General features: G+C 38.7%; 2 protein-coding genes across 2 annotated transcripts; both read right to left on the reverse strand.

The window, feature by feature from the left end:
* Positions 1-2546: 2546 nt before the first annotated feature.
* psmc1b (proteasome 26S subunit, ATPase 1b) lies at positions 2547-10402 on the reverse strand. The gene is made up of 10 exons (XM_062437168.1): positions 10298-10402; positions 9569-9665; positions 9261-9385; positions 8988-9173; positions 8677-8805; positions 7705-7801; positions 5449-5638; positions 4675-4826; positions 3981-4135; positions 2547-2898 (listed from the first exon to the last, which is right to left on the reverse strand). Exons 3-10 carry the CDS (start codon positions 9318-9320, stop codon positions 2764-2766), a joined length of 1104 nt encoding a protein of 367 aa, XP_062293152.1. The 5' UTR covers positions 9321-9385; positions 9569-9665; positions 10298-10402; the 3' UTR covers positions 2547-2763.
* Positions 10403-16244: 5842 nt separating this feature from the next.
* Positions 16245-22847, reverse strand: kcnk13b (potassium channel, subfamily K, member 13b). The gene is made up of 3 exons (XM_062437610.1): positions 22511-22847; positions 18095-18882; positions 16245-16400 (listed from the first exon to the last, which is right to left on the reverse strand). The coding sequence occupies exons 1-3, from the start codon at positions 22845-22847 to the stop codon at positions 16245-16247; spliced, it is 1281 nt and encodes a 426-aa protein (XP_062293594.1).
* Between the last annotated feature and the right edge of the window lie 613 nt (positions 22848-23460).

Raw genomic sequence — 23460 nt, forward strand, 5'->3', positions numbered from 1 at the left:
AGGCTGTTTGTAGTCATCTCATCAGGTCAAGAAACTCTAACTTCAGCTGAGCTGTTTCATTTGTTAATCCGCCGGAACTAATCAGGACTTCTCCCTGAATTTATTCAGTGTTTTTGCCCTGTTTAATAGGAAATAACTATTACATAAGCACGCACACACACACACACACACACACACACACACACACACACACACACACACACACACACACACACACACACACACACACACACACACACACACACACACACACACACACACACACACATATATATATTTCTTACTGCTTTGCGTCTCTCAGTGTCCTTCTCACACATAGCACATATACACAACTATAACCCTTTTCATAGCAACATAAAACATTCACAATAAAAATCTACCCAGTTTTACCAGTAGCGGTTAGAAATGGCCTTTTCCCACTTAAACCTTTTGCTGCCTCTAAACATGACAAATAAAAAGGGTTTGAGGTATTGAGGAATTAGTCAGCTTCGAGGTTGAATATATCAGGATACTGATACTACCTGCAGGATTTAGGTCGATTCTCTGTAAAAGGTAGATTCTTTTTTACCATATTTGCACCAACAAGAACAAAACTTTAGCTTTTTTGTGGAAAGTCTATCTTAATGTTTAGCAAATTTAGCCTGTGTGTGTGTTTTGTTTTGGTCTCTTTATGTGTTTTAGCATTTGTAATCTTTCATTTGCTGTTAAGCGGAGACCTAGTAAGTAGAGCAAAATCTGTACACATCCTGAAATAACAATGATGTGGATGTGACATTTCAGAGAATGCCAACACCATGGTCAGCCCTGCCTGCTGTATCATCCCCCCATCAGTATCTGTGCGCTCTTGGGGGCGGTTTAGAAATACCCAACTCAGAGCTGCCTCGAGCTGACAGGGCAAATGCCTCATTAGAGCGCACACCCTTCTGCTTGTAGCCCCCCCAGCCTCTCCGGCCTGACAAGCCACACTTGATTTAAATGTTTTTTCTCTCCTTCCATTTGCTGAATGCGCTGTGATGTACGAGCTGCGAGGCAAGTTTATGTGTATGGCACATTTCATGCACCGAGGCAATTCAAAGTGCTTTACATAAAATAGATAAAATGAAATAGCATAGAAGGATTAAAATATTGGGGGGGAAAGTATAAGACATAAAAAAAAATAAAAAACATTTTCAGAGTCAGAGTACAGTTATTAGCAGCAATTAAAGGCAAAGGTGAACAGAAAAGTCTGTAGCCTGCTTTTAAAAGTAGTAGTTGAAGCAGATAAAATCCTCTGGAAGTTTATTCCAGCTATGTGCAGCACAATAACTGAACACAGCTTCACCATGTTTTGTTTTAATCCTAGGAACAGGTAGCAGCCCGGTCCCTGATGACATAAGAAGTCTATTGGGTACATAGGACAGAAGCACATCAGAGGTGTATTTTGGCTTTAAAGCATGTGATTTATAGACAAGTGACAGCATTTTGAAGTCAATTCTGGCAGCCGATGCAGAGACCTGAGAACTGGGGTAATATGTTCAGCTTTTTTTAGGTTCTGTTAGGATTCTAACAGCAGCAGTCTGAATGAGCTGTAACTGCCTAACTGCAGTTGAAATGCGTGACTGATTTAATAAGGAGAGAGTGTTTCTGAGGAGGGGGCTGCAGCAGCAATAGCGGCAGCAACAGCAGCAGCAGCGGCACTCTGAGATGGCCCTGGAAAGTGGTACGATGCTTGCTGCGTGGGGCCACTTTCTGCTGAGCACTGAGTTACACATGGCTCCACATCAAGAGGAATTAAATCAGCGTTACTGTTCTCTGCATGTCAGACTGCAGCAAGGGCAGCTTAGCTGGATTTACTTAACCGTGCTGTAATAACTCAAAAGGCCGATTCAAATTCAAGACAGCAAAATCATATCACAGACGGCACTCGTACCAAAGCCGCAGACATTTTATAATGTGCAGAAAGCAGAACATGCACAGAAACTCACTTTGACTTCTCTCTTTTGCTTAGTAACAGTCCCTTTAAATACTTCAGAGTGAGACATTTGTGCATTGACATTATGCAGCTCCTGGAGGCAATGTCCGAGTAAAATGCTATAGTCAGGGTGTTTCATCTCATTCTGCAGCCACAAGATTTAATTATGTGCATCTCTGCTGTCATCAAGTGTGTGGGAGTCACATGGAATATTCCAGTGATTAGTGGAAGGTGGTTTCTTTTAAGGGAGAGCACGGGCACTTCCTTCAGGCTTCTATCTCATCTTGAAATAACATTTATATCACCCACAGATTGCACGAGGAAGACTACAAGGGTGGATAAAAACATAACTTTGCATACTGATACAATTGATTCAATTTGTGACACAGAGGTCGACAACACAGAGTCTGAACTAATTGAATAATTCATGTGATTAATTATCTGAAGATATTACAGCACAGAGATGAACTCAATATACAGAAATCTAATAAAGAGCAGACGTCAACAGATGCTGCCGCTGTACAAACAAGATTTGAGAGGGTGCTTGGAGCCAAAACACTCCAGTAAATAAAGATGACTAATACACGACAAGCACTTTCTTTACGGACTTTTTATTTTTTGTTGTTTTATTTAATGTCTTAAACACATAACGGTAACAAGAGAGTGAAATAAGCCAGACATGACATGCACAAAATATATCAAAACTCTCTCTGGGGAGGCAGACAACTCAGTTGCGGCTTCCTCTCTTTCACACAGCGATGGAGAGATAGATAGATGTGGGGGTGAGTGAGGGAAATATAAAACTTTGAAGGTTAGAGATAAAGCCCCTCTGGTGTGCCCTCTTGCTTCTTGTACAAGACGTTTTCCTTGGACTTCTTAAAGTCTTCATTGGTGACTTTCATACGGCGTTCCCGCAGAGCCATGAGGCCTGCCTCTGTGCAGATGGCCTGAAGGACACAGAGAGAGAGAGAGAGAGGTTTAATTTCTCTTTTAATAAATGTGTCTGTAAAAGAAAAGAGGCATACTCTGTAGAAATATGGTAAAAATGATTGTGGGTGCTCATTCTGACACAGTGAGAACTAAAAACAATGCTCTGCTTTGTGTTGTCACTTAGTTTGTGTGTTAAGCTTTCCTGCCTAACAGGGTAAACTAGTAACTCTTGTATAAAAAGCACTATTGTGGGAAACCCGATGAAATGTGGACATAGCTGATTTGCAGGAATGACAGAAACACAACAATGCTGTATTGACAGTATTTAAAACTAAACACTCCACCCAAAATCTTGTGAGTTTTAAAGCTTGAATGGCAGCTGTAGGTGGTTTTTATTCTACTTTTATTCCACCATGACAACTTGACAGCTAAAAACCATCATAACAAACATTATTTAAGATGACCACAGGATGAACTTAAAAACCACCTCTCAAATAAAATAAAAAACTGTGAAAATGCTGCTCATAACAATAAATTATTATAAATCACAACTAACATAATTTAAGCATCATTCAACACGCTAGAAACCTGCTCAAAGTGTCATTCTGTGATGTCCCACATGGGGGCAGCAGAGTTGAGTCAATGAGAGGCAAAGATCTGAATATAAACTCAGATCTTTTTTTTGAATGGAGCCCTTAATAATAACATTGACAGTCGAATAATTAAGAAAAACCCACTTTGATGTTTAAACCCTAAAACAGCTTCATCTTGTTCGCTCCACTCTGCTGAGCATCATTGTGAGCTGCCAAGACCTTTTCAACGCACGTGATCGATAAATGGCCACAGTTGCAGAACCGGCCCAGAGCAAATTTAAAAAAAAAAAACTGATAAGAGTGCATCTCCAGTGCCAGGATGCAGCTTGACTGGACACAGCCTATGTCATGCTGCCAAATCCACTCTTATATTCAGATGGTCAACTCCTACATATACTAGTAGGTCAATGAAGGTTGAATTTGTGAACATTATCCCAAATCATCTGATGGTGCATCTCAGTTCTGGCTTCAGCAGCTGTGAACAGACAGTCCCCCTCTCTCTTTACCTTGATGTCTGCTCCTGATAGGTCGTCCTTAGCCAGGATGAGGTCATCGAGGGTGACATCATCTGCTACTGTCATACGGCTGGTGTGAATCTGGAAGATCCTTCTCTTGGTCTTCTCATCCGGCAGGGGAAACTCGATCTTACGGTCGATTCTCCCTGAGGAGGAGGAGGAGAGAAGACAATAATGACAATCACAAACTGCTGCTAAAAACCCTCGTACACTTTAGCTCATTTAATCCTGCAGGCTAATGCCAGTAACACTCACTCAGAACCCATTTGATTCGTTAACACAGCAGTGAGTCGCATTATCAGATCACATTTGGTTAATTATTTAAGAAAGAGAGCTCCTCAGCCAACATGTTTACTCTGAACTTTTACAAAACATCATGATAACTGTTCACAGAGAAGATAAAGCCTTTTAATGGCAGCTCTGATCCACTATCAGCTAATTAAGCTGTTAAGTGCACAAGCAGTGCAGGTCTAAATGAATATATAAATAGCTGTTAATGTCTTCTGAGGTTAACTGAATAATGAACTGTTAAAATTACAAAGAGAGGAGACAAAGAGAGAGAGAAAAAAACATGAGAATTCACTTTCAAAAGCAGACTAGGTATTTCCCAAACATCAGTGAGCAGACAGAGAGAGAGAGAGAGAGAGAGAGACACAGATACAGGCCCAATCAGACTCCCACTGACCAGGTCTGATGAGGGCTGGATCCAGGGTTTCTATCCGATTAGTGGCCATGATAACTTTAACGTCGCCCCTCGAGTCAAAGCCGTCCAGCTGATTGAGCAGCTCCAACATGGTCCTCTGGATCTCCCTCTCACCGCCGGAGTTGGAGTCATACCTACACGACACAGACAGGAAACAGACATTTGGTTTTAAGAATCTGTGGATCCCACTGCATCACCTCACATTATCAGACTCTGAGGACTTCCACCTTATCCATCAAGCGGTCTTGTTACCACTAACTGATTTGTTGTCTATGTGAAGTAAAATAAATAAATAAAAAAGAGCCTGGCCACATCTACAGATTCATTCATTATTTAAAAGGCAGTCAATATCCAGTCAAAGCCATTTACAAGCCCCTTCATTTAAGTCAACAAACAGCCTACCTAACAACATTACTGTCTTTTCACATCTCGCTGCCTACAGCAACGGATAAACAGACAAATAAGAGCTTTGATGTTTTTTAATTTAACACTGTTTGTTGCCTCTGCCACCTGGTAACTCATCTGGATTGTAACTTCAGTTAGATAATGAAGAAAACCCTCCAGGAGTAAATCAAAACACTTAATGTGCTGTTAGGTATTAAAAGAAAAGAAAAGAAAAACACTTCATCACACTTACTATTCCAACACCTTGTTATCTACTTTTGATTCCTCAATACCACAGGTGCCACATCATCACTGATTCAGTCTCTCACACGTCAGAAACAGTTTAAAATAGATGAGAGTGTGTGTGTGTACCTCTTAGTGCCGATAGCGTCGATCTCATCGATGAAGACGATGGAGGGGGCATGTTCCTCTGCCACCCTGAACAGTTCTCGGACCAGCTTGGGCCCGTCTCCCAAGTACTTCTGGATCAGCTCTGAGCCCACCACACGCAGGAAGGTCGCAGATGTCTGATTGGCTACAGCCTTGGCGAGCAGTGTCTTACCTGGTGCAGATCAAACAGAGCTTAAATCAGCAAACACACTTACACATTTCCAAGTATATCTTTGACACACACAAAAACTACATCACTAAAGCATCTTTAGAACATAAATGTTTTTATTCCAGCCGTCTGATATCCAGATGAATGTTATTAAATATTGTCTTTCAAGATGCTGAATTTATTCTTAAACGACATGACATTTTTTGTGACTTTTTTACCCTTACATACTGTTCAAAGTCAAATTTGACCCATTTTTACGTTCAAGAGTTGTAAAAATACCCTACGCATATTTCTTTTAGCTGGACTTTTCCTAATGTGACTCGTAGTATACACAAATACAAATAAAATGCATACATTTATTTTTATTTTTGTGCAGCTGATACAAATTTTGTATATGCAAATATACAATTTAAATATGTTGTATTTGTCATATTCTATAAAATGTTCTCTTGGACCCTAAAATAGTGATTTGTGAATGTCTGTCTAAGCTTAATCAAACATTTATTAATGACTAATGAATGTGAATCTGTGTACAGACTAATTATGAGTCGGACTATGAACAGTATGTAAGGGTTAAAGAAAAACTTAACTTTCAAAAGGTTAAGCAGGCTTTAGTCACACTTAATTTTATTTATCTTATTTGAATTTGTTTCATGAAAAACTTGCAGCCATTTAATTTTTTTTCTTGCTTTATTCTCCCTCATTCATAGATTCTGCCATTACTGTTAAGAGGTTTTTAGGAAAAGCACAGGCAAAATATCACACTCTGCCAAGGTGCACTTTAAGGCAGATATAAAAGGTCTAACACGTCATTCCGTCATTCACCACCAGGCTGCTACATAACATTCACACAGATGAGAAGGTAAAAGGCTTTCTTAAATTGCAGATGAAAAAAAATGTAAGTACCGACACTGAAAGATATTTCTATGTGTGCACTTTCTGCAAATGTGAAATTGTTGTGTTATTCAATATTTCTGACTAAGATATTATATAACAGTCCTATATCTATTATGAAGAGGTAATAGATGATGATGATCATATAAAATGGAGGGAAGGCATGAGGAAGGACATAATCTGCAACTAAAAAAAAGGAGGTCAGCGGTTCAAAACTAACATGTGCCATTAGGAGCACTGTAGCACCCACTGTTCCAAGATAATAACGGCTCTTGTTGAGTGATTACAGGAACACGTGTTATGTCTGAAAGGCTAGAGAAGAAAAAAAGCACAGCCTCCATAGAAATGTACTGATTCTGTATGATGATGAATAAATGATTGGACCAGATGGATAATAAAGTCAATTTAGTCTGTCCATTAACAGATACTAATTACGTTTTTCTCTCCATTCACACTGACACCTTCAAGAGTCTCCCCTTATTGGAGAATAAATGTGATCCGTTGGCCTCAACATGTGTCACAAACTTGGGTGCCGTCTTTAGGAATGGGTATAACCATAATAACCATTATAATCCATTGAAATGAAACCTTTCTCAACCCTTACATACATTTCGGGTCAAATTAGCCCCGTTTTGATATTTGATAGTTGTAAAACACCCAAAATGTCTTACACCCTGAAATTTGAGGACTTCTCCTTTGGTGGCCCAAAATTCACAAAAATAAAAAATACTTTGAAATGTTATACTTTTGTATAGGTGCTACAAATTTGTTTGTCCATTGAAGTTGTTCCGGGTCAAATTACTTATACTTAGTTAATAGTTTAAATAAGATAGTAGTTATGAGGATTTCTTGATTGTGTAGCAGTGAAGACTGATGGCTTTAATGGTTATACAATCTGTCGTCTGTTAATCGGCATCTCATACATGCAATGAATAACTACATAAATATTATCCCAGGTGATTGGGTATTGTTTTATGTAGATATTAAGAATTGATTGCTTATAATTGTTCAGCTTTTATTAAATGTATTTAACCTAAAATTAATATATATATTCCTAATCATCTTGTTTTCTTTTCTCCGCAACAGAAGGCAGGCTAAATAATAATAGTAGTATGTTCTACTGGAGTTTTTAGGCTTTGAGAACAACTGGTAATATGTTTGATTAAAGCACTCACCTGTGCCAGGAGGTCCATATAGGATGACTCCTTTGGGAGGCTTTATACCCATTTCCTCGTAATACTCTGGATGTGTGAGAGGCAGCTCCACTGACTCCTATTAAAAACCAACAAACAACCACACAGTCAGCCTCAGCATCTAAAGAAACGATGTTAGAATGATTTAACCTCACCAACACAAGCATCTTATCATTCAATTTGCTTTACGCTGGCTGCTAAGCAAATGCAGTTGCAAGTGACGTAAACAACACAGTGTGGAAGCTACAAATGAATCAATTGTATTCAAGTGTTATTCACTGTTGGAGCAGTTCAAACAAACTGAGCGCACACAGATTAGGAAACGCTGAGGAAAATGTGTGTTTTTATATTTTTTATCGACTGTGAAAATGCATTTATAAAAACACACATGAATTCAAGCTGAAGGAGTCATTGTTTTCTATGAGGGACAAAACTACCATCTTACTTTTAACAGCCACCTTTCAAGTCCACAGGGGTAAGGGTCTCGTACTACAAAGATTGTAGCTGACAAATTACTTTAATGGTTGTTTTTGAGCATGGATTTAAATGCTGAATGATCATTTCTTAAGTAGAAATATAACTGCAGATTACTCTTCATTATACCCCAGCTCTGGTGAATTGTAATAGACTTGTAGAAGTTGTGTGTAGTCACTGTTTTACCAGCCAACTAGGAGCTAAATACATTAACTTCATTTTCAGTTTTAAATACTCATCCAGGTTTAACATGATAACCCTGTGTTTATGCCGGTATGTTTGACTGTGAGATGCTTTTTGCTGTTTATATTTCTATTTTGTGGTGGACTTTTATTGAGTTACTATGCATCCACTGGAGGCCAGCTGTTAATGTGTGTAGCTCTCATTTGATAAGGATTCAACTCTCTGTAGAGTGTGTTCAACTTAATGTTGTCAAGTTGTTTTTCCACTATTAAAAAAAGCTTATTGTGTTTAATATACCTTGATCTCCTGGATCTGATTGTCCAGTCCTCCAATATCAGCGTATGTTTCTTGTGGGGCCTTCTCCACCTTCATCACTGTCACCAAGGGATCAGTGTCATCCATCAGCACCCCAATCACAGCATGAACCTGCAGGTTATACACATAGACAGTTAATGATAGACAACTACAAAGACTTTTTACAAATGGTAGAAGCTTTAAAATCATAGTGTGCAATGAAATAGTTAAGACACACTGTCAAGAAGTTACATAACTCAAATTAATTCTGTTTTAATGTCTTGAATCAGTTTCTTTATTATAACATGGGGTACCTTGTGGTTGAGCAGGACTGAGCAGCCTGGCTCCAGCAGATCCTTATCCACAAAAGACAGGATGCTGACATAGTGTTCTGATCCCACTGAGGTGGAAACAATGGCATGGTTGTCATCGATTATTTCCTCCAGAGTGCCCACAGACATGGGGGTCCCTCGCAGATCGTCCACCTTTGACCTCTCCTCCTGTAAAGAAAAATTAAGAGTTACGTTACACTAACTAAACTTCACCCACACAACAAATGGGACAAAGTTTGAGCAACAAAGGCTGACCTCCTGTTTCTCTTCCAGGGGTTTCATCTGCTCCTGGTTCCTGATGAACTCCTCCTCCATCAGTAGATAATCCTTAATGCGCTCCTGCTTCAGCAGCTTTAAGCGGCATTGAGTGTGAGGGGTTACTGAAAGACAGACACAGACAAGCATGTGAGCAGAGTGACCGTACAAATCAAAAAGATCAAAAATGACAGCCAAAAAAACAAGTTACACCAATGGAAGTTGCAGAGACGGGACCAAAGAGCGAAACGGACAGCTACACAAAAACAGAGATAGGTTTACCATCCCTCAGTTTTTTAGTTCCTTACCCAAAGGTAGTTTGCTGGCAGCATCTGGTCCCTTGGTCTTCTTCTTTTTCTTGCCAACTCTTGTGGGAATAGGAGGCTCATACTTCTTCTTCTTATCCTTCAAAAAGCACAAAGTGTAATGACAAAATGTCAAAAATGGAAAATCTCTTCCAAAGAAACCTTTTTATTTTTATTTTATTGCTGCCTTGATACTAAAAACTGTAGAGGAGTTTCACCCAAATAAAGCAGATAAGCTTTTTTTCTTATCATTACATAGGCCTATGACTGTATTTATTAAATTTTTTGGGGTAAACTATTACTTTCATGTTCAACCATGCAATATATATTTGATATATGATGTTACTATATTTCTTTACTATTTTTTTTACTACTATTGTCTTTTAATTGCTTGTATATTTACTTATTATTTACTGTTCTTTATTCTTTCTATTGATCCTCTTTTTATTTTTTCCTATCCATTTACTGCTGTTATAATGTAGATTTCCCTACTGTGGGACTAATAACAGGAGTATCTGATCTGATCTTATCTTAGTTTAGCCAGGTAGTGGGAAGAACACACTATCATATTATTAAACTATACACAATTAATATGGAGATGATGATTACTGTAAACTAACACAGTTACTGCCATATTTGTCACGTAAAAATAAATACATAAATCAAAAGATCAGCGTTTGACAACCAAAACAAGAGGATTGAGAGATGAGCTAAAAGCTGTGTCATGCTCACCTTGTCATCCTTCTTGCCTCCTCCGGGACCGTGGCCTCCGCTCTGGCTTTGACCCTTACAAAAACATTAAAAACACGTTAATCACACATGTTAATTAAAACTCACATAACAACAGCGTTAAGTATATCGATAAACACATTGCAGCCATTAGAGAGAGATTTTCCCTAATAACTCTCGCAGTTTGCAAGCTAATTCAAGTTAGCTCATGTAGCTAACACTTTACATTGTGTTAACAAGAAGACAAAACTTTCTGGCCAGAAAAGACAAAAGTTAAACATCGCCGTCTATAATCAAACATTATATGAATGACTTAGCTGATACCGAGCAACAAGGCTAACGCAGCTAGCCTTCTTGCTAACAGGCTCTAACCTACTTTTGATTACGTTATTACCGCACAGAGTGACACACACAGCCGCTTGAAACCACACGAAAACACTCATATATATACGTTTCGAGGACCGTGTTTGGTGTTTCATCGGTGAAAAAATGAGTTTTAGGAGGATAAACATGAGAGCCGGAGAGAAAAATTGCTTGCTCACTTACCATTGTTACTTGACGCTCTGGAGTGACGTCACGGCGTACGGCAACTCCGTAGGACAAACGTGTGAGGGGCAAAAACACTGTGGAGTAAAATGTCATAAATAATTGCAGACCATGTTTACCCTCACTTTTTTTTTTTTTTACTTTAGAAACTTGTGCTATTTGGATCAGGGTTATTCTTTATCGAAGCCCAAGCCAAAGCCAATGTGATGAAGAAAAGATCCTGTAAATCAATATAATGAGAAACTATCTCATAATAATGACTTATTATCTCAAAATAATGAGAAACAATCTCAAAATAATGAGAAACAATCTCAAAATAATGACTTATTATCTCAATATAAAGAGAACATTTCTCAATATAATGAGAAACTTTCTCCGAATAATAATTTAGTGGGTTCAAAATAATGAGAAACAATCTCATAATAATGACTTTGTATCTCAAAATAATGAGAAACAATCTCATAATAATGACTTACTATCTCAAATTAATGATAAACTATCTCAAAATAATGACTTATTATCTCAATATAATGAAAACATTTCTCAAAATAATGATTTAGTGAGTCAAAATAATGATTTAGTGAGTCAAAATAATGAGAAACAATCTCAAAATTATGACTTTGTATCTCAAAATAACAAGAAACAATCTCATAATAATTACTTATTATCTCAAATAATGACAAAACTATCTCAAAATAATGATTTAGCATCTAAAAATAATGAGATACTAATAAGTCATAAGATAAGTAATTATTTTGAGTTACTACATCATTATTTTGAGATAGTATCTCATTATTTTAAAATACTTTCTCATTATTTTGAGTTACTAAGTCTTATTTTTGGTAGTTTTTTATTTAGTTTTCATTCAAAAAATCTATCCTTTTTATTTTTATTTCGGTTAACATTTTTCACTGTTAGATTTAGTTTTAGTCTTAGTTTTCTTTAACTATAATAACCACTGGAACAGTTTACAGAAATACTTCATATATTTTCAGATACACTAAAAATTGTACAACCAAGGTTTAATTTGTAACTTCAAATGTCCAATCAATGTTTTTATTAATATTATTGGTATTTTTATTTTTTGATTGAGACAGCAGATTTAACTTGTGTTTGATTTTAGGTTTGTTTGAACAGCAGCAATAGACGAGAAAATGATGAAATTACTACTGGACACCATGAAGAAGAAAACTGATTTAAATCATCAAATAAAACATCTGTATGCTCTCTCACATCTTATTTGATGACATCATACCTTCAAGTTTTGATGCTCCAGTATCCGCTGTGGCTTCCACAACTGTCATCTTTGTGTGTAGATATACTAATTTCACTGTTCAAATTCACTGGATTAAAACACTGTAAATGTTTTAATACAAGGTTTTCTTTAAACTTTATTAAACACATTTTAATGTACATCACATGGCATGCTGTGTCATGGTTAAATGTACATTATTGCCCATTATGGCTGATTATTCATCACGTGGGCCAACATTCAAGCAGGCAAAGAAGCAAGCTGTGAGCTGTGTTTTCAACAAGTTAAAAAGTGAATTGTATGTGATAAAGAAACAATGTGAATAATTCCTCCAAGGAAATGTTGGCAGACTATTGAAACACCCACATTTGATGTACATCCTCAAGGAACATAGTCTTGACCCGGGTGCTCAGCAATAGACAGGATGGAATAAAAAGCTGTAGAAATGTTCTCATCCTTTTTGGTTTATGTACAAATGCATTCTTCACTCTGCATATCATTGACTAGCACCACGTACCACCTGGATCTCACAGCCTTCATTTTCACAGAGACTATTTGCTTGGCTTGCTCGCTCCACATGATAAATCAATAATTATGCATACAACATTGACAATGCATTCCACCCATCCTAATTAAGTGATTAAGGTAATTAACTAATTGTGCATGGCTGGCACTGTTTGTGCAGCTAATCCCTCTGGTCAGAAATGACTGTGTATAGAACTGCTTAACACCCACAGAACTTAACTGGACTTTTGTCAAGGTGCCTGTTGTTTAATGTTAGCTTTAAAAGTATAGTATTGCATATATTACACATTACATAATATGTGTAATATATAAAACAGCTTTCCCCTTAAAATATTTTAGACATAATCAGGAAAATACATACACTTTCATTTGCTCTCAGAATTTCTGAGTGTGGTCACACATTCATCATGTCTATCCTCAGGAACACAGAATTTTCACACATTTTGTGAACATAATGATACATACCCACCAATTAGGTTTATTTCCACTGAACAATGAATGGTGGGGTAACACTGAGGCCACTTCAGCATCAGTGTAGAATCAACAGTGTGTATTTCAAATTGTCTCCGATGCAGCGGATACGACAGTGCTGTCAGTAACTCTTGGAGAGTTGTCATGACTCATAACAGAGCTTTAACAAAGAGTCTTTGTATACCTACATCTGCCCTGAGTCTCCCCTGGCGCACACTCTCATGTACTTGTGCATGTATGGAGACAAACAAACAAGAACACACAAGCAATTGTTCAAAGCTATTATTATCTGTGTAGGCACAGCTTCTCTGACATATGGTCTGATTCTCTTTTGTGTGCACGTGAACATATATTTGTGCGTGTGTGTGTGTGTGTGTGTGTGTGTGTGTGTGTGTGTGTGCGTGGTGCAAATGTGTGAAAAGTAAGCACTTCCGTTAACTCTGGCAAAGGCAAAGCAATCTCATTTTTTGCTGTTTGTTTCAAATTATCCTGGCAAGGGCAGAATTGTCTCCATAGCAAAGTGTGGAGGCTGGAGTTATTTTTTGTTAATTTTGTTATTTCGTTAACGATACTGGATTTCTTTATTTAGGGATTTGTTCATGCCTGTGTTATTTTATCCCTCTCTTAGAGCAAAATGTCCATATGTACGGTGATAAAAGGGTACACCTGTAACTTGTAAGAGTGGAACAATTTAATATACTACAAAAAAATGTTTGAATGATAATTGAAGATGCTGCAATTGACCATTCACTAAGCCCCAAACACCAAGTAACTGTTGCTCTTTCAAGATTTCTATTCACATGGCACATATGTAGTTTACAGTTATAACAATACTAGATACCTCTCAAAATATATGGCAATTCATGAAACAATAGCTCATTGTTTTTTTTAGACAGAGATAAACCAAGCAGGCGTCTCATTTTTAACCAGTCTTTTTGCCTAAAATGATCTAATCCTGGCAGATTTGAACAGCTATAGCTAGGTAGCTCATTAAGCTAATGTTCACTCCATGAGTTTGTTGGAAATGTCATCTTTGGCTGACTTCATGTTTCCAAATGAGAATCTTGTAAAATAGGTTATAAATATGCGTGCGTACGTAATGCTAAAAGACTGGGGCTAAAGCTAATGACTGGAGTTGCTGGAATATAAACTTCCCCAAATCCAATAAAGAGAAGGCCAGGGACTAAAGTTACCCTACATTCAATGCCAGCTGAAATGGGGGGGAAAGAAAGGAGTCATGAACAGGACTTTTATTTAACATAACCTGTAATCAACAAACCAATCAAACTCATAATGTTCTCATTGGCCTTGGATGTAACGCTCAGTTAGCCGCGCATGCTGATGATAGCAGTTTACATTAAAGCATCTTTCAATTTTCCTTATATATTTTGGAGTTTTGGAAAGTCTAGTAAAAAGACAATGCCTTCTTTATAACCTATGACCCCATGAAAGCCTCAGCAGATAGAGAAATAAGAAGCTTACTGTGCCTAGTTACGGTTGCTACGCTACCAATGCATAGTTACTGTTCGGGGTTAGGGGATTTAGCAGATGGTCAACTACATTTTTGTTTCTTTTGTTTTTATACAGATCCATTCTTTATTCTCATCATATGTTTTTCTAACGCACCTTGCCTTCAGGATCTCACCTCCTTTCTTCTCAGTTTGTGCTGTGAACTGAAAACAATGTTTTTGCAACATTCAGATGACTCACAGATTTATTACTACTCTAGAAAATTGGAAATGATACTAACTCTTGATCCCTTACAAAAATACTATAGCGCATTCTTTCATTGCTGGTTTACTAGGTTGTCATTGTATCAAAACAACCCAGAGGGAGGTCAGCTTTCTGCTACTCACATACAAAAGCTCAGCTGGTGATTCTTACCCTGTAATTTCAGGGCCCTCTTCAATGCATTTACAAAGCGAGTGGAGAGGCCTATACTATCTTCCCATGTCGAGCATACTGTAGTGTCTACAAGTTGTTCTCCCTCGTGGCTACTTACAGGTTTCACTCAACTCCACAGGAGCGTTACTAATAATCTTGTCTGTCTGTTTCATCTGCTCTTTGTTTGCTGCACTTTGCTTTGTGAATACAGTAAAAAAAAAAAAAAAGAAATAGCACAAAACACCTTACACTGCTGTGCTAAAATCAAATAATGAGGCCCAAATTGTTTCACTGCATTTATATCAATATCACACCACCTACAGGTCTGGACAACAGGGTGTGAAAATGTCCTCATGTCTGTATCTGTGCCACACCAGTTTTCTTAGATAATGTGCAGCAAACCCAACATTTTACAACAGTCTTATATAATAGGTTTTTATCTCAGACAATGTTATGCATTCAGCTTCAGTTCAGGTCTGTTTGGTTTCTGAATAGGTTTCTTTTTTGGGTGGGTTGCGGGGGTCTCCTATTTGTTGTGCAGCACCAAAGATAGAGGCCATGGAACAGGATATAATGTGGCTCTAAAACATTAGTCAGAATGTGAGAATGATTGGATGTGAGCATCAATGATAATCTGATTATAAAATGATGCTGTCTGTGTTGAAGATAAACATTCAGTTATCCACATATGGGCTTCTGGTTTTATTCTCTACATCTCAGCCTGTTTTATGTAATGACTACTGTACACAAAACCAAGAAACAGACACTTTATTAAAGCTATGTTTTTCTCATTAATATCCTTTACAGTGACATACAGTGAGGATGTGGTCAGGGATGTTGAAACGTACTGTATATGAGTGGAATTTGCGGTTAGGTGTGAAGTAGCATGTAGTGAATCAGGTCTTTAAAGCTCAGATATAAGAGCTCTAGGCAGGCTTTTTATCACCATGGAAACTGAAATCCTCATAGGGGAAAATTCCTCCACACTGAGCCTGGTCCAGATGTGAGACTTCAGCAAACTATCATACATCTTTGATGTAGCCATGTTCTTGATGGGAAATTGTGCTACAATGGTTTGATTCCAGGCAGTAGCTGCTGTGGGTCAACCTGCTTGTCGATGGAATAGATATATTATGTAGTCATGAATCCATTCTTGTACACCACTCATATCTTGTCTTTTATCCCAGGAGAGCATTCCTCAGTGCCAATATGTCCTCACTAGTATCATCTTCTCAGCTTTTTGCATTTCAAAAAGGATCCACGCTGTTTCTCCTATCTGTCCACACTAGTCTCTGCCAGCCGATTGTTCATGATGCCGAGGGCGCCCACACCTCCTGAGAAACCGTTCTGACGCGAGCTGGAGCTGGACTGGCGCGGGTGTCCGATGGCCATCTCAGATAGCTGCTTCTGCATAATAGCCAAGTTTACCTGCAGAGGGGCAGAGATACAGAAATCAAAAGATAAGGAAGAATTCACTGTCAACGTTTAGAGGCAGTACGTGGGACCTGTGAAGCCATATATGTTGGTGGCAGGCACGTCAGATTTCATAGGTGTACTATGTAGAGCAAGCATATTGGATTTTTTTCATTTGGGATAAGTGTATTTGTACCCGAGTTACAATGTGTTTTATTCAAATCAGGTTGTGTGTACTAGTGTGAGGGAGTGCGATTTTTTAATTCGCCTAGTCTTACTCATCTGTAATAAATGACAAATGTATCTCCAGAGCTGTGAAGTGAATAAGAAGCATTTGAATATGGGATAATTCAAATACACTTATGTACAGTTCTCTTCAAGTGAAGTCGACTGTTAAACTTGAATATATAATGACAATTTATTTTTACTGAATATAAAAATGACAATGTGTTTGAAGTTGGACTCATCTGTGTCTATGTTTAGTGTCATCACCCCATGTTTCTGTCACTTTTATCACATCCTCACTAAAACATCTAACCATTTATTTCGCCTTATGATTTTCTCAGTGCAAACATTCAGGCTGTTTGTCAAGTGTGAAAATTCAGATTTTGTCTCTGACCAAGTGTAGAATAATCATAGGGTGAGAGAGCATCGTTTTGACATTCAGCAGCATGCTCTGTTCATCCCTCTAGGCTGAAAGGTGGGGGAAGGAGTTATGTAAATGTATGGACACCTTTGAATGTCTACAAGGGCCGTTGAAAGGGTTACAGCAGCGAGGCTGATAGCGTTCAGAGACATTTTCAAAACAGCAATAAAAATGAACTAACTATCTAACATTTGTGTCGCATTTTCTGATGATTTGTCTTTTGTAAAGGATTATAAGCATGAATTAATTCTGTTACAAATGATTAATAAATGTACATCCAGTTTATAGAACAGATATAAGCCATTATAAATAATGTCGTATAATAGTATTCTAATAATTTCTCATAAGCCACCAAGACTGAAATTGTAAATGTTAATAATATAAATGGATTTTGGTCCAGATGTGATGCAGTCCTTTTCTAAAAGGTAAGTGGTCAAAGAAACAGTCGACTGGAGGGGTTCTCTTGATGAACTAAAGAGATAAAAACAAACAAAAGAAGATAAGAAGTTTAATGCTGGAGGGGGATTTTCCACAACCTGGCAACTCAAAAGTTATTCTTATTAATGGTTTATATATTACCTATAAATTATTTCTTAATAAAGCCATTAATTAAGGCTAATATACTCTTTTAAAAACAATCAGGGTCATACTATCACAGCTCAATGTTTGATTTTATACATTTTCATGTTATTTAGGCAGTTACCAAGTAGATTTAATATTTATGATAGTAAGAGGAATACACAGGCTATGATATTTTATATGTTGCATGTATGTTAAGGTTCACAGAAGGTTTCAACGCTGACAATCATGTTGTAATCAGGCATTCAGAAATCAATACAGCTTATAGTGAGGGAGATGACTGAGAGCAGAGTGGACATAGAGTTAATGACTGCAGTGAGCACAACAATCGAGCAACAAGATTATTAACTTAATGATTTTTCTGCCACTCGTTTAATGAAATTACCCTTTTAAATACCTGAATATTGCTTGTAATAACATGTGTGATTACATTCGACAGGTGGAAAGTCACACAATCTGTGGTCTCCAGCCCCGAGGCTCTCACCTTATTGGCTGCTAGGAAGTCTCTCATGGAGATCATCTCCCCAGACATCCTGCGGCCAGTGTCAGTCTCACTCTCGTTGATCGCATCTGTCTCGATGGAGGGGTCTCTGCGGGCACGCAGGTGGCCCGGAGCCACCACGTTCCGTCGGGGGTGCCGATGAGGGTGGTGACCCCTCCTGGGGAAACAGCAGCGGCAGGGGGCCTCCAGCCTCCTCAGCAGCCAGTTGAGGACCTGCTTGATGACGATGGAGATGACGTTGAAGAGGGAGTAGATGCAGCAGACACCGGTCAAGATCAGGAAGAAGTTTCCCAACCGGTACACAGCTGTGGCGTAGCCCTCATAAACAACCCGCTGGCTGCTCACCATATCTCCAAAGCCGATGGTGCTGAAGGCCACAAAGCAGAAGTAGAGTGAGTCCAGATAACCCCAGCCCTCAGCTGCTGAGTACATGAGCGAGGCGCAGCAGGACACCGAGATGGCTGCCACTCCAAGGATGAGCATGACACAGTAGACTGAAGGCTTCCAGCCAGCAAGATCCTGTCCTTTTCCACCTCCACCTCCCCCAGCTCCACCTGCTCTACCCCCCTCTGATAAACGCCGGCCATTTTGTGGAAGCACAGCCTTGTTATGGTGACGCTCGTGACAGGACTTGAGGACGACGGCGATGACGGTGATGACACGCTCCAGAAAGAGGTTGAAGAAGAGAATTGTGGCAGCGCAGCCGAGCAGGCCGTAGAACATCAGGAAGACTTTTCCTCCAATGGTGGCAGGAGTGGTCATGCCAAACCCTTAGATATACAGAAACAGTATTGAATAAGTAGAAATCTGTGCAGTTTTACTTGTTACTGTGACAAGATTAAATGATGTGAACACTAGGAGGAGATGGGAAATTTGTAAGTGGCCCTGAACAGCAGCCACTTGTCGAATAATGGAAAAGAATAAAAGGATCCCTTTATATCAAAGCATTACCTTCACTTGGAAAAGTCTCTTCTCCTTTGACACACACACATACACACACATACACACATACACACATACGCACATACACACACACACATACACACACACACACATACACACACACACACACACACACACACACACACACACACACACACACACACACACACACACACACACACACACACACTGGACCACTCAGGGGAAGGATTAGCGGGGTCATTGCCTCCAGCTGCTTTGACTTACCTTTTAAACCTAATTCACATCTTCTCTGTCATTAACAACCAATGATGGATAATTACTGATCTCCTCTTCTTCTAAGTGAAAATCATACCCAGACAACACAACTGCTTCACTTTACTGGGTTGCTATTGGTGACACGCTCTCCCTCCCTCTGTCTTTCTCACTCGCTCTGTCACTCACACTCACATTAAATGCTGAGGAATTTTCAGTCATTCTCAATTTGATCATTTTCTCTCATTTTTGGGGTTTGAGTCCATTTAACTGGCTCGCACCTGGAGGGAAACCAAGTCAATTTTTTGTCTCTTGTCAACCAGCAGGGGGAAAAACATGGGAGCCAAAGTGAGAAGTCTCTCTATTGAATGCACCCATCCCACTGATGTCTCCTTTTTATCCTTCATATATCGCCGAAAGTGCAATGAAGCACCACCTGTCTATCTGCTCTCATTTTCTAGCCTCGCCAGTTTACTAAATTGTTGAAAATCTGAATATCTACTATACTTTATTACTGGTTACACCATTTTTTTGGCGACAATTTGCTTGTTGACAGGTATGGCAGCTTAAAAAAGCAGCAAGGCAACAGCTACAAACAAAGTCTTAGTGTATCTTGTGTCATAAGAAAAAACATACTTTGCAGCATGACTAATTGCTACTGTGCAGGACGCAGACCTCTTGTGGAGGATTTGATTGCCTCTACATTCAAATTGGTTCTCAAGGTGCTAATTGAGCTTGAGGTAGCGTTTTCTTCCAAACACAGTGATACAGCCTAATGGGTTGGATTTTATAGATGTGTTTTTCTTTCCCCCTTGTTTGTATGAGTCACTTGACCTGTTTAATAAATGATACACTGCATTAAAGAAAGGGGATAAACTAGTTTGCTACTGTGTCAGTGTGACATCTGTGTCATGAGGTTTGCATGGCAAAAAAGCAGTGACTGCAGTAAGTGTTGATGGGGGTGCTGGGTTGTGCTACGCAGTCCTGACCTTTTCTTTCTAATTGCAATTTGACTCATGATTTTCTTGCTAAAACAACAAGAAAAATGTTTAAAGCAGTACTTACAATATTTTGAGAAATATACATATTCGGTTTCTTCCTGAAAGTTAGATACGAATGACCACTGGCATTGGTCTCAATCTTTTCATTTCATTCTTGTAAGAAAAAAAGAAGCAAATATTTCCGTAAATGTCAAGCTGTTGCTTTAAATGTGACAGTTACTCAATTTATGCACAGTGTTATATATTTTAATAAGAACAATTTTGGCAAATTAAGTTCATGATTTTGCAAATCACTGTTTTTTGCCATTCTGAAACTGGAATCTCTGAATCAGTGGAGCTCTAAATGTGATATATGTGCATTTGCTCTGTCTATGCATAGGCTTTACATATTCAAAAGATTCAACGCTCTGTTGTGCTCTTCTAGCTGTGACGCACACAGTGCACTCCTTGAGGATGCAAAAACAAATCAGAGGGCATCATTGATGAGGTGTTTGTTGGGTTTCCCTTAGGCTACTACACTTCAGCTATTGATTCCTAAACTGAGAGACAGAAGAATTAGATAAAATGAATAGAAAAGAAAAAGCAGCCTGATTATCTTGACTTCGCATGAATTAAATATTAGAAAATCCCTTTGATTAACTTGAGAAACTGGTTTCTGAGTAACAAATGAGATATCACACCATACAGTATCTCTGTAGAGGGGTATAATGACATCATTAAGTAATGCTATGATGGTGCTGCTGCCATTCATAAGATCAGAGATGGGAATTAGTCTCATTACATCAGCAAATATATCATGTACTTACACTGTTATAACCTCACACTGCACCTTGTAGTGCTATAGCCAATGAGTGTGGAGCCACATGTCAATGCATTTTGAAACTATATGCATCCTTATTTTATCATGAATAGGCAGAACTCTGATGCCCTTTTCTCAGAGGGCTTCTTCAAAAAAGACAAATCACCAAGATGTGACAGTTTGTTAGATCAAAAATTGGGATGTCTTCTTTATTGCAGGGGGGATAGATATATGCGCAGAGGAGCCTGGATTTTTAGTATGAATGAAAATGAAATAAAGATTGAATCTTGAAGATTTTTAGGCTACCTCCACTCAGAAAAATCTGTCACTCAATGAAGAGATTATTTCAGTATAAAATGTGCTCAGTTGGAAAATGTGTTCATTATGGCCCTCATCATCCATTACCATCACTCTCATTTAAATGGTCTGAACCAGACAGCCAATTACAGGGCCTGCCAAACTGTCAATCATCATGCATCAATTCGCTCCAATGCAAGTGAAAGATGTTGAAAGAATCAGGTGATAAGAAAATGAAAAGAGATGAACAGTATCGACGACAAAATATCAATAGATTTATTGTCACTGTATATAACTTTGCTATAATGGCCACTATGATGCTTCTGCTTGTTGACTTTTGTTTGCCATAAGGACACTGATGCCTCTAATGCTGTCAGAGAGTTTTGAGCATCCTGAACACAGCCAGTACTGACACTGAGAACAGATTGTCAGGAGCAAATGTTGCTCTGATGATTGCATTGTATTATTTTCCGCTCAGATTGTAAGCATTACATCAAGGCTAAGAAATGTTGCACAGTAGATAATGTACCCAGTGTGTGAATCACTCAAGGGTAAACATGCATGAACACAAACAAGAAATGAATAGGCCTTGGAAGCTCTATTCATGAACAGACCTTAATTATTGCTTCATTTCTTTCAGGCATCTCACTTATGCCATTGATGTTATTTGTTACACATTTGCTTTTTCTGCAAAGACAGATCAAAATATTTTATGTGACACAAGTCTTTTGCAAACACTGTCGTGATGGTAACTAATAGGCTTTCTTTGCATTATGTGAAAGTTGATTTGCAGTTCACAAATTAGTTTAATTTAATACAAAATACACACACAGACAGAGAATAAAATGTGTAATTTTGGCTCATGATAAAGGAGTAACTCTTGGTATAGGTACCGTAGTTAGTAGTTAGAATGTCTCCGTAAAAAAACACACTATGCAAGACACTATTTTAGTGGAGAGAAAAGATGGTATAGTCACATACTCAAATGCATAAAACACACAAAACATGTAATGTCCTATAAAAGACATGACATTTTAAAATGCATATGTTTTCAGAAATGGGTGATAACTCCGACTAAGAAATTGCATTTTACATCTTTTTAAACGCTTTTTTTTTATGTCTCACCAATGGTCGAAACCACAGTTCCCACGAAGTAAAACGCGCCGGTGAAGTCCCATCGAGGTCTGATGGTGTCCACACGAATACCCGCTACGTTCGCCTCCTCATAGTTCCTGAGGAAGTTATTCAAGTCTTTCTTGCTCAGGTTATACTTCTGACTGAAATGCTCGAACCTCTGCGCCCAGCGCTCCTTCGCCTCTCGCTCTTTTGGCTGCTCCAGCGCTGAGAAGACAGCGGCCCCACAGAGAAGATAGATGATGATGAACAACGCCAGAAGCAGGAACCTCGCGTTATCTTCGTTTATTGGACCGGAGCCGCAGCAGCAGCCGTTCCTACATGCCATTATGTTGCTGTTGTCACCGTGGTGCAGCTGCTGTGAGGGACCTGTGGCATGTTGGTCTCGAATAAAACGCACAGTCCTCGGAAGAAACGTTGACAAAATGTTGGTTGACGACAGAAAAAAGTGCTGCACAATACAATGTAATTGTCAGACAGGTGATAATCGATTCGTCCAAGGTTTTGGATTTTGCATTTTGCTCATGAGCGTCCATTTGTGGTTCAAATCCAAATCATTCAGCCAAAGCGTCTTCTAACCCCTTCTCAGTTCATCTCCACCGGCTGTACTCTCAGAGAGGAGGATGAGAGCCCGGCAACAACCTGTGGATACGGAGAGTCGTGCTGTTGTGCTCTCTGGTCCTGCCTCTCCAAATAAGTCTCCACCCCGGAGCGCGCGTTTTACGCGCCGAGGATTGACCACCAACACATGAAGACACTTAACGTCTCTGTCCATTCATCACTTCATGTAAACTCCATGTTTCTAGATATGCTACATTTCTTTAATAATCTCCACATTTCATCCCGTAAGAGGCATCATAAGACCCGAATCTGATAGACCTGCTAATGTCCGACCTGACCCCAACTTTCAAGGTTTGATCCTGACAATATAAAGCGTGTTT

The sequence above is a fragment of the Scomber scombrus genome, chromosome 17, assembly GCF_963691925.1.
Source record: "Scomber scombrus chromosome 17, fScoSco1.1, whole genome shotgun sequence".
Taxonomy (NCBI): domain Eukaryota; kingdom Metazoa; phylum Chordata; class Actinopteri; order Scombriformes; family Scombridae; genus Scomber; species Scomber scombrus.